The 14118-nt window shown below is 53.4% G+C and overlaps 1 protein-coding gene across 1 annotated transcript in view; it reads right to left on the bottom strand.

Moving 5' to 3' along the window:
* LOC102940776 (nuclear receptor ROR-beta) overlaps positions 1–13710 on the bottom strand; it is a 39194-nt gene extending 25484 nt beyond the window's left edge. Inside the window, exon 1 of the mRNA XM_037885740.2 lies at positions 12636–13710. Within this exon, the coding sequence (XP_037741668.1) occupies positions 12636–12642 (7 nt within the window). The 5' untranslated portion in view covers positions 12643–13710. The remainder of the gene's footprint in view (positions 1–12635) is intronic.
* Positions 13711–14118: the final 408 nt, after the last annotated feature.

The following is a 14118-nucleotide window of genomic DNA, read 5'->3' as shown; positions in this document are numbered from 1 at the left end:
ACCTGCACCAGTGTAAATCGGGAGTCACTCCACTGACACATAGGGAGTTACTCCAGGTTCACACCAGCGTGTGACCCAGACCAGACTCTGTCCCAGAGTCTATATGCCTAACAGGGAAGCAGCCCCAGAGGAGCATACACATGGCTGAATGCAAAGCGGGGTCCCTGCTACGGTGCAGACGGGCTGGGATCTCCTGGGTGCCTTCCTCTAGGGAAGGGATGTAGGAAAGGTGGATATAGGGTTGCCAACAGTCCCTTATTACAAGGGACGTCCCTTATTTTTTCATCTCTACAACAAGATCGGGAGTTGCCGAGTGCTACAAAAAGCAGCAAGAAACCCCCCCTGCAAATCTCACCGAACTGGGTGACTGGACAACAAAATGGCAGATGAAATTCAAAGTAACGCACATTGGAAATGATAATCCCAACTATACATATAAAATGATGGGGTCTAAATTAGCTGTTACCACTCAAGAAAGAGATCTTGGAGTCATTGTGGAGAGTTCTCTGAACACATCCACTCAGCGTGCAGCGGCAGTCAAGAAAGCGAACAGAATGTTAAGAAAGGGATAGATAATGAGACAGAAAATATCCTCTTGCCTCTATAGAACTCCAAGGTTCGCCCACATCTTAAATACTGTGTGCAGATGTGATCGTCCCAACTCAAAAAAGATATTTTGGAATTGGAAAAGGTTCAGAAAAAGGCAACAAAAATGATTAGGGGTATGGAGCAGGTGCCATATTAGGGGAGATTAATAAAACTGAGACTTTTCAGCTTGGAAAAGAAACGACTAAGGGGGGATATGATAGAGGTCTATAAAATCATGACTGGTGTGGAGAAAGTAAATAAGGAAGTGTTATTTACTCCTTCTCATAACACAAGAACGAGGGGTCAGCAAATGAAATTAATAGGCAGCAGGTTTAAAACAAACAAGAGGAAGTATTTTTTCACACAGCGCACAGTCAATCTGTGGAACTCCTTGCCAGAGGATGTTGTGAAGGCCAAGACTATAACAGGGTTCAAAAACGAAGTAGATAAAATCATGAAGGATAGATCCACCAATGGCTATTAGCCAGGATGGACAGGGATGGTGTCCCTAGCCTCTGTTTGCCAGAAGCCGGGAATGGGCAACAGGGGATGGATCACTTGATGATTACCTGTTCTGTTTATTCCCTCTGGGGCACCTGGCATTGGCCACTGTTGGAAGACAGGACACTGGGCTAGATGGACCTTTGGTCTGACCTAGTATGGCCGGCCGTTCTTACGTTAAATGCAGGTGAATACTGGTTATTATTATTAATAATAATTAATAATATAAGGAGGCGAGGTGGGGGTGTTAAGAAAACAGTCCCTTATTTTGGAAGTACAATGTTGGTAATCCTGTGTGGATACTTTTGCAGGCTAGAAAACCCAACGAAGTGTCTACACAACAGGCCCAAGGCCTAGCTAGAAAAGAACCTTTCCTTTCCTGTCCGGAAGAGGTCCCCAGTCTAGGTAACTCTCTCCCCAGCACGCACACATGGCATTTCTCCCTGCACTTCCCAAAACCCTGAAGCCAAGAAATCGCCACCCTTCCCAGTCCTGGATGAGGCCCCACTGAATGGGGACGCGCTGCTCGCAGGAGACAACTCCCAAGGTTTTAGCAGAGTGGGCAACGCCCTCATCCAGGCAGGAATTGGCACCGGCATGGGTAACCCAACTGCATTCCTCCCAGGCTGGCAAAGGTAGCAGGGCGTGCCCTCCACCTCATCCTCTTCCTCCGCCCGCTCCCGCCCCCCCGGCTAAACGTCCCCACTCATTGCTGGGATACTGCTATAAACAAACAGGGCGGGGGCCTCTCTCTCTGTGGTGCCCAACCAGAAGTCCCAGAGCCCCACCCTTGGAGCGGCCGCGATGCTCACACATGCCAGTGCTTTGCTACCCAGCAGGGAACGCTTGCCTCCCTGGAAGCGGTGAGCTAGTCCTTGCTTGTCTCACTGTAACAGGGAACAGGAACGGAGACACGGCCCCATGGAGAAGGGCAAAGTTCCTTCCAGGAGTTCCAAAGAGTCATCTCCTTGGAGTCGGGACTGTGCTGGCAGAACAAATACAGCCTGGCCTATCTGTCACCCTTAGGGACACAGTAATGTGGGCGACCAGCCTTCATGCTTCAGGGCATGAGCTGATGGCTGGCTGGGGTCAGGAAGGAACTCCCTCTGCCCAATGTACAGAACAATGGAGTGTAGCACAGAGGTCATCCTGTAGCAGTGTCCAAGGCAGGATACTGGGCGCAATGGAGTATCAGTGTGTTATGGCAGGATCTCATGCTACATGGAAATTGCCTGGGGTAGGCCACGGTAGAGGGTCCATTGATTTCTGCTGGCAAGATAGGAGGGGCTCCTCATAATTAATCTTACATTACTGAAGCGCGTGGAGGCCCCGACAAAGGTCAGGGCCCCGTTGTGCTAAGCGCTGTACGCGCACATTGGGAGACACAGTCCCTGCCCCCAGGAGCTTACAATCGCTACCGGCCCAAGGGTTGGAGGGGAAACACAAAGAGAGAAAGGGCTCTGCAGACAATCCGGGCTGGAGCTGGGACAAGGCTCCCTGGCAAAGCCTATGGCCCAGCTCCTCAAAGGGGTTTGGGCACCTTTGATTTCACTGGGAATTAGGCGCCGAGATCTCCACGAGGAGGAGCTGGGCCTGTAATTCCTTCCTGGGCCCTGTGCATTCCCGCTCTCTGGGCTGAAGTAGCGCCTCCTGCTGTCAGTCGTGGCGTCCTGCTCTGAGCAGCGTGGCTGGCGAGGGGCTGCGATTGTGTGAGGATGGAGGGTGGGGAACCAGAGAGGAAAGAAGGGGAGGGAGAGCGCCCATTCCCTTCCTGCTTGGGGGGCTGCACGGCCGAGCGGTCAGAGCAGGGGGCTAGGAATCAGGGCTCCCAGCTAGACCACTGATTCACAGCGGGACTGGGGACAAGTTGCTTCCCTGCCTCAGTTTCCCCTTTGACCTGTGTGCATTGTGCTATTGCCTCTCCCTGTGCCCCTGCATCCCCTCCCTTCTGCCCCCTGCCCCGCTGTGGGCCCAGGACACCTCAACTCAAGCACTGCAGCTCCCTGCATCCTCCAACAGAGGTGGAGCGAGAACCAGAAATCCCCCAAAGGAAATCCCCCACGGGCTGGCTGGCCAGACGTTGTGGGAGCTGCTTTGCCATTGCAGGGCTGGCTGGGGAATCAGATGAGGGGGAGACAATCCCAGCAGCTGGGCCCCAGCTGGCTCCCTTTCCCATTTAAATCCCAGCAGAAGTAAAGATTTGTAAAGATTTGGGTCCCCCTGCCTCTCCCCCCGTCACCTCTCCATGTCCCCCATATTTTGTCACTGCCCCACCAGGAATCAATCTCATAAATCCCAGCCACCCGCATGAGGCTTAGACGACCCCAGCGGTCCCGTGGCCACACGAGACCCTTTCAAATTGAATCCCGACTCTCTGTTGTTATTTCATAACTGAATGCCCAGATTGCATGGAGCGGGGCTGGGGTTAATTAAATCAGATGGTGTCTCCAGGGATGATGTAATTACGAAACATCTGGTGGGTGAACAGAAAGGAGGAAAGTTTGTAATCTAGCCCCAGACTCCCTATTGGTTATGAGACACGCATGCAGCGGAGGGGTGCTGGAGGCAATGGCTGTGTGGTCTAGTGGTTGCAGAAGGTGACAGGGAGGCTGGAGGTCTGGTTTATTGTCCTAGCTGTGCCACGGGGATGCTCTGGGATTATGGGGGAGGGAAGCAGAAATCAGGACTCCTAGGTTCTACCCCGAGCGCAGGATCCTCAGCCAGTGCAGTGCTGAGGAGCCAGCCCCTGGGACGCGTCACTGCCCTGTTCTGTGCCTCATCTTCCCCATCTGTAAAATAGAAAGTTATTCGCCTTTCAAAAGCGCTTTGAGAGCCTCGGATGGAAGGTGCTAATAATACCACCAGCGCCTCCAGCGTGGGGGATCCCCACTGCTCTCTGATCGCAGGCAGGCCCTACGGGCCCTGCCCTAACCGCTAGACCACGCAGCTGCCCCTTTGCACAGGATCGGTTGCCCTCGGCCCAGCTCCCCCCTTTGCAAGTGCAGTGCCCCACGCGGATGCGGGGTTTCTCTCAGGTGCGGGATGCATCATTGCGGGGGCTTTGGGCAGCACGGAGCGGACACTGCCATTATCAGACCCTGACCCTCCCTGGCCTCGTTTCCTACTGGAGGAGTCTGGTTAGGGCGTCATGAGCAAACCGCGCCACAGGGCTGAAGTACCTGCTCCAGTGCTGGGGGAGCCAGTGCCCAGGCCCCCCGGGAAGCGTTATCCTTCCACCCACCGTGGGGGCAAGCAGCTTTGTGGCGCTGCAGCTAATTACCCAGCAGGCCTGTGGGGAAAGTAGGTCCCTGCCCCATCCTGCTGCGGGGAATCAATGCCTCCGAACAGGGCAGGGGAAGCGAGTGGCAATTAGTGTCTGTTCCCCCCTTGCCTTCGTGGATCCCACTGCTGCATAACGGGGCACAGCTCCGGCCAAGGAGACAGCGGGGGCAGGGGAGAAATTGGCTTTAATGAGGAAGACGACGGAGCAGCTCAGTGAGCTCCCTGGGGGCGAAGGCTGTTCCATGGAGGATGCTGTCAGCTTCAGCCCCACGGAAGCCCCACGAGGGAGCTTTGCTCCCTGGAGGAGGATGCGGTCTGGGATGTTGGGTACAAGAGGCCATGACCAGCCTCCTCTGCTGGCTGGCTCGTCCAGGGTAAATCTTGGAGGCTTAGGTGTGCGGAAAGATGGCTGGTTGGGTCTCCCCGCTGGAGAGCCCAGCCGAGATTCCCCATGTCCCAAGAGGTAACTTCCTCGGCTTCCCTGCTGCCAAGAAGGAGCCCCTGGCTCTTTGCAATCCCACCAGCCAGCCTGGGGAATGCAAATCTGGCTCAGCTCATGCCAAGAGGAAACGGGCCAGGGTCGTGGTGGTGGAGGGCGGGGAGAGAGAGCAAGTTCGCTAGCGAGAGGTGGGGGGGGGGGAAGCACTGGCATGGCTTTGGCTGAGCGGAAAATTGGCTTTAATGAGGAAGCCCCTGTGAGCTGGGGGGCCGGGAGACCCACGCTGCACAGAAAGCTGCTCACGGTCACACACCTCACTAGCAGAGCCAGGGCCAGCACTCAGCACCTGCTGCCCAGTGCCCCGCCGCTCTAACCATTAGCCCCCGCTCCCTTCCCAGTGCTGGGAGCAGCGTGCTAGCATCCTCAGCCCCACTTCACAGACCACGAGATCACAGCCCTCTCCCAGCCCCGCAAACAGAGCCCAAGCATTGGGATTCCAAGCCACCGCTTCGAACTACTGGAAATCAGGACAGGTGAGGAGTCCTGGCTCCCAGCCCCCTCTGCCATAAGTACTAGACCCACCTCTTACCCAGAGCTGGAAACAGCACCCAGTATCCTGACTCCCACTCCAACCACTACACCATACTGCCCTCCCAGGGCCGGGGCTGCTACCTAGGAGTTGTGTTTCCCAGTCCCCTTCTTTATCCACTAGACCCTCCCAGAATCGGCGCTAGAACCCAGGCAGCCTGACTCCCAGGTCTAACCACAGCACTCACACCCCTAATGTGCACGTTGACAGCCATGGGTCCTGCCCTTCGCTGGCAACTGCACCCCAAGAAAATGGGGAGAGTCTGAAACCCGCCCTTAATTCTCTGCTCTTTGCTCCTCCTTAGATCACGTGGGCCTTTTTCGCTGCAATTATTGTTTATCATCATTTGCTGAGGAGCCCAGTGGCCTCAGGGCACAGACGTCCAAGAAAAAATTAAAGTGGCTCTGATTAAATATGTTGTTGTTTGTATCTTCTAGGAACGCGATATAAGGGAACTCTGTGATCCCCCATCGACTCCTCTACACTGCATTCCCTATGGTCTCTGAGTGTCTGCCTCTGGCGGCTTTCAAGGCTCAGCTGCCCACCCGAGATATCCAATTACATACCAAGAACAGGCTAATGTGTACATGCCCCACTGCCTTCTGTTGGGTGGGGACTGGACTTCTCAGATGCGTGTCATAGCCCCTACACTGCTACCCCTGCCCTAAGATTCTCCTTTAGCTCAAGTAGTAGGGCCCTGGGCCTTTGGATCAGCAGGATCTGGGTTCTATCCCTACTGTTGCTGGGAAGTTCTGTGTAACAGCCACAAAGTTACTGCTGTAGGTGGGCAGGGCTCTGTAGACCCCTTGGCCTGTATCTCCACTATCCCACCGCACCAGTGGCCAGATGTGGGGCCATCCAGAGATTAGGCTACAGTGCAGCAAGGTAGGGGGCATCTTTCCCCCCAAAGGCTGGTAGTCACCCACCAGGTTCCTGGCGTCCCACCTTCATGCTCAGAGCCAGCAAATTCGCCCCCAGTGGCTCCGTCCCTCCCCGGTTCTACATGTGTCTTTGAGCTGAGATGTTCCAGGCCGTTACAGATCAATGGGCCATCTACTTCAGCACCCTGCTCCAGGCCAGATGTTCCCTCCGGGAGAGCTCTTGATACACCTAAGTGCTCGGTTAATTTTTAATAGCCGGGTCACGGGGGAAGAGCGACGCTGCACCCCAGTGGAACACCACTGCCTTCCACTGGGGATGGATCAGGCTGTTTGGGGACTCTTCGCTTGCCATTCAAACTTCAGGCATGGTTAATAATGAAGGCCCGTCCCAGCTGGTTGGGTGGCTGGGGTGGTCGTCATCAGCCTGACAAAGTGCAGGAGGAAAACAAAACCTCGAAGAGATGTGGGGGCTGATTCTGAGATGTGCCGCTGCACACCCCCAGCGACTTGAGCACCCCCCAGTGCAGGCTGGGACCCCGCCAGCCAACGGGAGCCTCCCAATCCAAGAGTGCCTCATGCATTCAGGAGCAGCAGGGGCTTGGGGCTTGATGTATGACCCCCCTGCTCCAGGCCCATCTCCCTGCTCCACGAGACCGGACTGTGGCAGGTGCTTCTTCTCTGCCTTGAACAGCTCTTCAGTCCAGGTCAGAACCAGGGGGGTGCTACCCTAAGCAGGCAAGAGCAGCTCGTTTGCACTGCAGCAGTGACCTCCCTAAGCGGTTTAACTAAGTCTGGTTAGAAACCGGTTTAATTTAATCAGTGCCATCTCTCTGTGTGCACGCGGTTTCCGAGCGCCCAATACCGATTTAGCATCAGTTGGTTTCTTCCCAGCTTACGTGAAGTATATCTCAGGTGTTCTTCAATCCCTAGAAGATCTCCCTGCTCTGGTGATGCATTCGATGTAGCTAAGTCAGTTTCTAAGTCAGTTTAGTCACATTGGTACCGTTTTCTCGTGTAGACAAGGCCTTCGATTGGAAGCTCCTGGGGGCAGGGACCGTCTTTTCAACACACACGTCTGTGCAGCACCTGGGACACCTGGCTCACGGCTGAAGGACAGGACTTGGAGAGTTGTGTCTGTGCATGTGAGGACAGAACTGAGCCCAGCTGATGTAAATTCACAGCAGAGGGAATCTTTCCCCCTCCCTACTCGGGGTGCCAAGAGGACTGGCTGCCTGGGAATCATCAGTTCGTGTTGCCACCGTACTGAAGCTCTGACGCAGTTTGTGAGTCGCGCCCTGCAGCAGGATTGTCAGCTTTTCCCATCTGTTTGACGGGTGTCGCTCCAACTTCCTTGACACCTTGAGTGGAGTTTGAGAGGGACTCTGGAGAGAGTGATGCTCAGAGGCTAAAGCAGGGGGGACTGGTGATCAGGACTCCTGGGTTCAATTCCAATGACTCACGCCATGACATTGGACAAGCTGCTTCCCTTCTCTCTGCCTCAGTTCCTCCCTGGGGATGAAGGGCCCAGTTCACCTCTCGCACTGGCGAGGAGCCACTCTGCTGAAGTTAACAGAGCTACACTGGCATAAGCGAGCTGATATGAGGCTCAACAGGTCTGACCAAGGGGTAGCCAGGGTTCAAGAATGTGCTTTGAGATCCTCGGCTAAATGTGCTAGAACAGTGGTTCTCAATCAAGGGTATGCATACCCCAGGGGTACGCAGAGCTCTTCCGGGGGGTCCATCAACTCATCTAGAGATTTGCCTAGTTTTACAACAGGCTACATGAAAAGCACTAGCCGAGCCGGTACAGACTAAAATGTCACACAGACAATGACTTGTTCATACTGCTCCATGTACCATCCACTGAACTGTGCGGACAGTATTTATATCCCGAAGGATTTATTTTATAATTACATGGTAAAAATGAGAAAGAAGCAACTGTTCAGAGCCTAGTGCGTTGTGACACTTGTCCGTTTACGCCTGAGTTTATGAGCAAGTCGTTTTCAAGTGAGGGGAAACTTGTGCGGGACACAAGACGAATCAGACTCCTGAAGGGGGGACAGCGGTCTGGAAAGGGTGAGAGCCACAGGGCTAGAACAGAGCCCAGCCGCTGACAGCAGCTCAGACGGGGCTCATTCGTCTCCTGAGCTCACTAAGCAGCGGGCTCTCCTTTAGAAACAGAACGGCGCAGCTGTCTCCCATCGGGGCTGACAGTGCTGGGGCAATCGCTGCAGTACAAGGTGTGACCCCCCTCCATGCACTATCCCCCCATCTCAGTTAGCCATATGGGAAGGGCAGGGTGGCCGTGACTCCCTGACAGCTGTTCGTGATGCCCAGGTGGAGGGGCCCTGGGATAAGGGACAGCAGCTCCCTCCTGATGAGCCTCTGCTGGGAAGGGTCTGTGCAGCTCGCCGAGCAAACCTGTGCTCAGCTAACAGTGCCGGAGGTTCGGGGCGGAGGGTGGGGGACATCGGCTCCGATGTTCCATAAGGCACCTGGGTGCAGGTGCCCTGGTGCTGGCTCCCTGACTTGTTTCCAGCGAGGCGGTGCCCGGCCAGAACGAAGACCATGATGCCGTGCCCGACTTGCGGATAGGTGGGTGAAAAAACCACTTGTGGTGGCAGGAACTCTGCACGGGGGGCTGGCCAACGCGCATCCAGGCATTGCCATGTGGGGGGCTGGGTAGGGCAGGCGTCACCTCAGGTGCAGCAGCCTGGCTCTGAGCACAGCTTCCCCACCTGTCGGCCGCTCAGAGGTCCCCCGCACGGTGCTAGCCAGGGCATGAGTCACTCTGCCCATTAGAGGCCAGCTGTGGGGGTCAGACCCTGTGAGCCTGGGTCACCAGCGCCAGCTCTAGACGACGGGGATCTGAGGCAAAGGGAAGCCCCAGGGTGCAACACACAGAAATGGTCTGTCCTCTGTATCGCGGCTTCAGAGGGAAGCGAACCAGCGGGCGGTTTGCTTTAGATAACCGCATCAGTTAGATCCCCGGCACGGGGCTATCGGTTGGAGAGGGACGCACGGTCCTGTTTATTTTGATGCAGCGCAACCTGCTATTACATTAGGCCCAGATCCAAATTCACCGCAGGGCGAGAGTGAAGCGCATGGAGCCTTTTCACCACGTCCCAGATTTTACATAAGAGAATCAAGAGGGTGTGTTCAGCTAGGCAGCGTCTCAAGAGCCAGGTGTGCTTACGTACAGCGCACGTGGCTATAAAATGACTCTCACAGAACTGCAAGGGCCCGCACATACCAGCCAGCGCTCAGAGATACTGACAAGGTGCCATCCTTGCATGGACACACACACACGGTCTGTATCAGATACCAGCTGGCTGCCAAGGTCAGCCAGCTACATTTCAACCGGGGCCACTGAAACCTTAAATCTGGAGTCCATTTTCCCAGTGGCTCAGCATTAGCCGAGGAGATATAAACTGCATTCCAGCCCACATAATCCTAGCAGACACCCAAATTATATACACACACAGATATTACATATGCACTGACACGCTACACAAACACACCTGGCTCTCATGTGAACACACACTTCTTTTACATAAGCCGAGGGCCTGATCCTGAAAACCTTACTCATGGGGGTAAGGGTGACGCAGCTGGGCCCTTCAGATGTAAGCGGCTTGGGGCAGGGACTTGGGTCCCATTATTTGTCTGTACAGCCCCATACACACCAGCCGGCGTCTAGAATCACTACTGTTATCTGACATAGTATACCTGTGGGTAGGGGCGTACGGGCTCTTTTGCAAATCCCAGACTAAGGGAGTTAGACACTCAAGTCCTGCTGTATTGCAATAGGAGTTGGGTGCTGAATTCTCTTCAGATTTTTTGAAACTTCCAAGCCATCATCATCTTTGCACCCACACATCTCCTCGGTGAGTTTTAAGCCTCATTTGGTGCTGCCCTAACTGGCTCCCTGGCTATTACCCAGTGGGGAGAGTTACTTTCCCATCCTGGTCAGCACTGGGGTCCCGGCACACAAGATCTCTTTCCTAGCACAGGGTGGGTGTGTTGGCTGAAGCACGCCCTTCGTAGCTCCAGGAAGGCCGAGACTACCGACTATTCCACATTGCGTGCAATGCCGGAGTAACTCGAGCTAGGTCCCTTCTCACCCAGATGAGTGTACACATGCTGTATAAATGGGAAAGGAAGCTCCTCCTACACCCCCCCCCCTTTCTGATTTTCCAATGACAGATCTAGGTCACTAGGACAACTTCTAATACTTGCCAAGCCCACAGCACACTCTTAGCCATGCTGGCTTTCAAAACAAGAGGCCAGGAGCTTTATAAAACCAATAGGATTATACAATGTGAGCCTCGCGCGTCTCAGTCTGCACAGAATGCCGTCCTAGCTAGTTGAAACAGGGAAGGGTGAGGAAAGCCACAGAGAGAACAAACAGCTGAGTATAATTAATAGGGAAGGGTATCCGTACACAGGAGGTGGTGAAAAGGCAATTCAGATCAAGACAATTTTTTATTTGAATTCAAACGGAGAACCCAACCTGCGCTCGCCAGGTATCTCGGGCCACCCATCCTCCACTGGCGTAAATCGGCGTCACTCCAGACAGCCGAGACAACTAACAACCCCTCCAAAAATGCAAAGGAAGGAAACTTCACCCCCCTGCTAATTAAGTGCTCATTGTTTATGCTGTGCTTTGGCCATGCGAAGCGCTACCTAATGGCTAGGCGTTGTTATTAATTGGGAGGGCGTTAACACTCTCCTCCCCGTCAACAAGCCTGGACGTCAGGCCGAGAAAGAAAAGGCCATCGATGGCCACACGGGCCCAATTCCCCATCGGCCTGCGCCCCGTGCTGTCAATGTACCCCCTGCGTGTAGAACGCCACTGCTCTGATGTGGCGACATTTTCCATCCGCCTCACGCTGGTGCCAATGGCGACACGGGGCGCAGGGAGATGGAGAAAACGAAGACCTCTGCGGCAAGAGGAAAATCAGGCCAATATGTATCTATGTAAGGAGTTGTGTGAGGTTGGTCACACACACACACACACAGACTAACGTCCAACAGCTCCTCAGATAGCCACCCAGGGAACACCGATCCCAGGAAAGTCACCAGAACGTGATGGAAACAGAAAATCACTTGAAAGGAGGAAAGAAATCGGCACAACACGACCATCACACTCTATACATCTACCGCGGGGGGACCAGCAGGAAGGGTCCAATCCTCAGCCAGCGGCCATCGGACCCTTTCTACGCTTTGGGGGCAGAATCAGTCCCAAGCCTTATAGCTGTATCCATTACTTCCTGCAGGATCATTCCCAATGCAATCTCTCGCTCCTCAATCTTCCCCCCCTTGCACCTAATTCGTTTGATTCCTATTCTCATTGTTTTAAAAAAAGGAAGGCTTTATTAATAACAGAAGGGGGATTTGAACTGTCAGATCGTCATGCCAATGGCTTCTGACCAAGTCAGATATTATCAGACAAGTGTACCCCCAGATGAAGACTAACTCCCCCCCTCTTTCCTCATATGAAATCACCTGCTTCAAAACACTTTTTCAGCCTCCCCTTCCATCCCTCCTGTAAAGGAAAATAATCAAAATCCTTAATAATCACCAAAAAAATCAAATTATAACAGGAGCAACATATTGAAAAGGAGCTTAAGAGCTTTTCCTAGCAGTGAAATCCTAAGTGGGGTCTAAGCTGGTGCATAAAATGGAACAAAACAAATAAGAATTGGATTCATAATCACAAACGATTCAAACCCCCCCTCCCCCTGCAAAAAGTCAGATTTACCCATATGCATCTCCACGCAAATGGACAGTCAGTTTCAAACCCCTCCTAGCAACAAACAACTTTAGCAGTAGAAAAATATTTTCCCTTGTCTGCTTTGCCCAGAGCCTAAAATACCGTGCAGCTCTTTTGGAGTATAGAAGAAAAAACCCCACGATTCTGTGTGTGTTCTGAGCGCCAAGCGATGGGTGGCTGTATCTTTTGTCCAAATCCCACAAAAACAACCGTACTGTCAGGGAAATGTGCACTCTAACTTACAAAAAAAAAATTACAAGAAAGAAAGTCCAACCCCCCACCCCCTCAGGAATATACATAAACAGGCTAAATCTCTCCAAGAGCTCTCCACACACAGAGACCAAACAATATACATTACAAGTCACAATCTGCGGCGTGCTTTTTCAAGTGCACTTTAAAAAAAAAAAATCTTCCAGACTTTTTTAACAGTCACAAAGGATACAGTTCTTGGACTTGGCTATCCAAGTGGAAGTGATGCACAGCTCAGTGTCTCCGGGCTGGTAATAAGAGGAAAAGGGTCATCTGTGTGACCAAGCAAAAGTTGCCTGCACTGTAGACACGCATGCATCATAATAATCTTACCTCGCATCTTGGGGCTTTCTGGTATTAGGACTGTGTTGAGAATATCATGAAAACAGGTAGCGCAGGTGCCTAGGACAGCAGCAATTCCTTCGATAAATCAAGTCTCCAGGATTGGGTCCTTGTTCTGTGGTGCTGTTTTGCTCTCCTAATTATGGGTAAGTGACTGGATCTTCCTCTTCGGCCACTCTAGGTACCTGCCCCTCTCTCTCTCTCCCTCTCCTGGGCTGCTAGTCCCTGCTACAGCTCTGTTAACCTACTTTCCGCTGGAGCCTATGGAGCATGTGGAAATTCACATGACAAACCCTGCTCAGACCCCGCCCACCTCAAGTCAGTTTCACTTTGCGCCCCGCCCCCTTCTCTCTCTCTCTCTCCTGCATCCTCAGCTCCCTTTATCCACTTTCTTAGACATATTTCCTCTTCTTACGCCCTCCCCTCTGATATGAATCAGGCCTGGTGGCTGGCTTCTTTTTTAACGCAGGGGAAATGAATGAACAGGACAACCGGGGAAAGCCAGAGGACCTGGGCAAGGGCTTGTCATACCAGACCTGCACCACCAGCCACCCATGCGTACCCTTGGATTACATGGAAGGGCCTGATCCTTCCGGCAGTTTCCCCCACAAGTAGGTTTATTCCAGTAGGTAGCCCTGCTGAAGTCTAGGGCCTGTCCTGGGCTTCTCAACTTCTTTTGATGTCACTGTGCCTGATCCCTGCCCCATTGGAGCAGAAGGTACTGGGTACGTGTAAAATGATGTGCCAGCCCTGTAAGTGACTCCTGCTGGCTGGTTTTACTCTATTAAGTCCTAATAAAGTCTCTTCCGCCCAGACTCAAAATAAAGTCTCCCTGGCCTGTCAGGAGGCTGCACAGCTCTGCTTTCTTGGGGCCTGTGTTTCTGTGCTCTCAGCAGCTTCCCCACCTGCTTCCTTCAGGACTCTCCCAGCCGCTCTCTATGTCATTCTTTCCCTGACCTCCTGGGGCTGAGAGAATGCCACCAGTGCGGGCCTTGCCTTGCCCCTCTCTTGCCATGTATAAGGCCCAGCTGCCTTCCTGCAAGCCCAGCTAAGCAGCAGGTGATTAGTTCAGGTGCTCTCCTCCCACTCTCTCTTGAAGGGTCCTCCACCCGCTGACCGTGTCTCAGGATCAGCCTTTCAGCATGGAGCCACACACGTCAGCCCTAGTGTTTGCAGCTCCAGGCTCTGTAACATGCATGCAAACATCCGCCATCCTCAATTTCTCCCTTCACCTTAAAACCCATGAGGGGGACCTGTCCAACATTAACCCCTGAGACTGACAGAAAGGGAAAGTTGTATTTAAAAAAGCCACGGATCGAGGGCTAAAGAACGCATCTGTGCCTGCGTGTTAGCGGCGACAGTTGTCTTTCTACAAGCTGTGTTCTAGCTGAGCCGCAAGTGATGGGCTCGAGGCAGGAATCAGCTGTGAGATTCTCGGGCCTGTGCCACCAGGTCAGACTAGACCAGCGGTTCT

This window comes from Chelonia mydas, chromosome 25 (genome assembly GCF_015237465.2).
Source record: "Chelonia mydas isolate rCheMyd1 chromosome 25, rCheMyd1.pri.v2, whole genome shotgun sequence".
In the NCBI taxonomy this organism is placed as follows: Eukaryota; Metazoa; Chordata; order Testudines; family Cheloniidae; genus Chelonia; species Chelonia mydas.
Note: the sequence above shows the minus strand (reverse complement) of the source record. Positions and strands in the feature narration are given on the sequence as shown.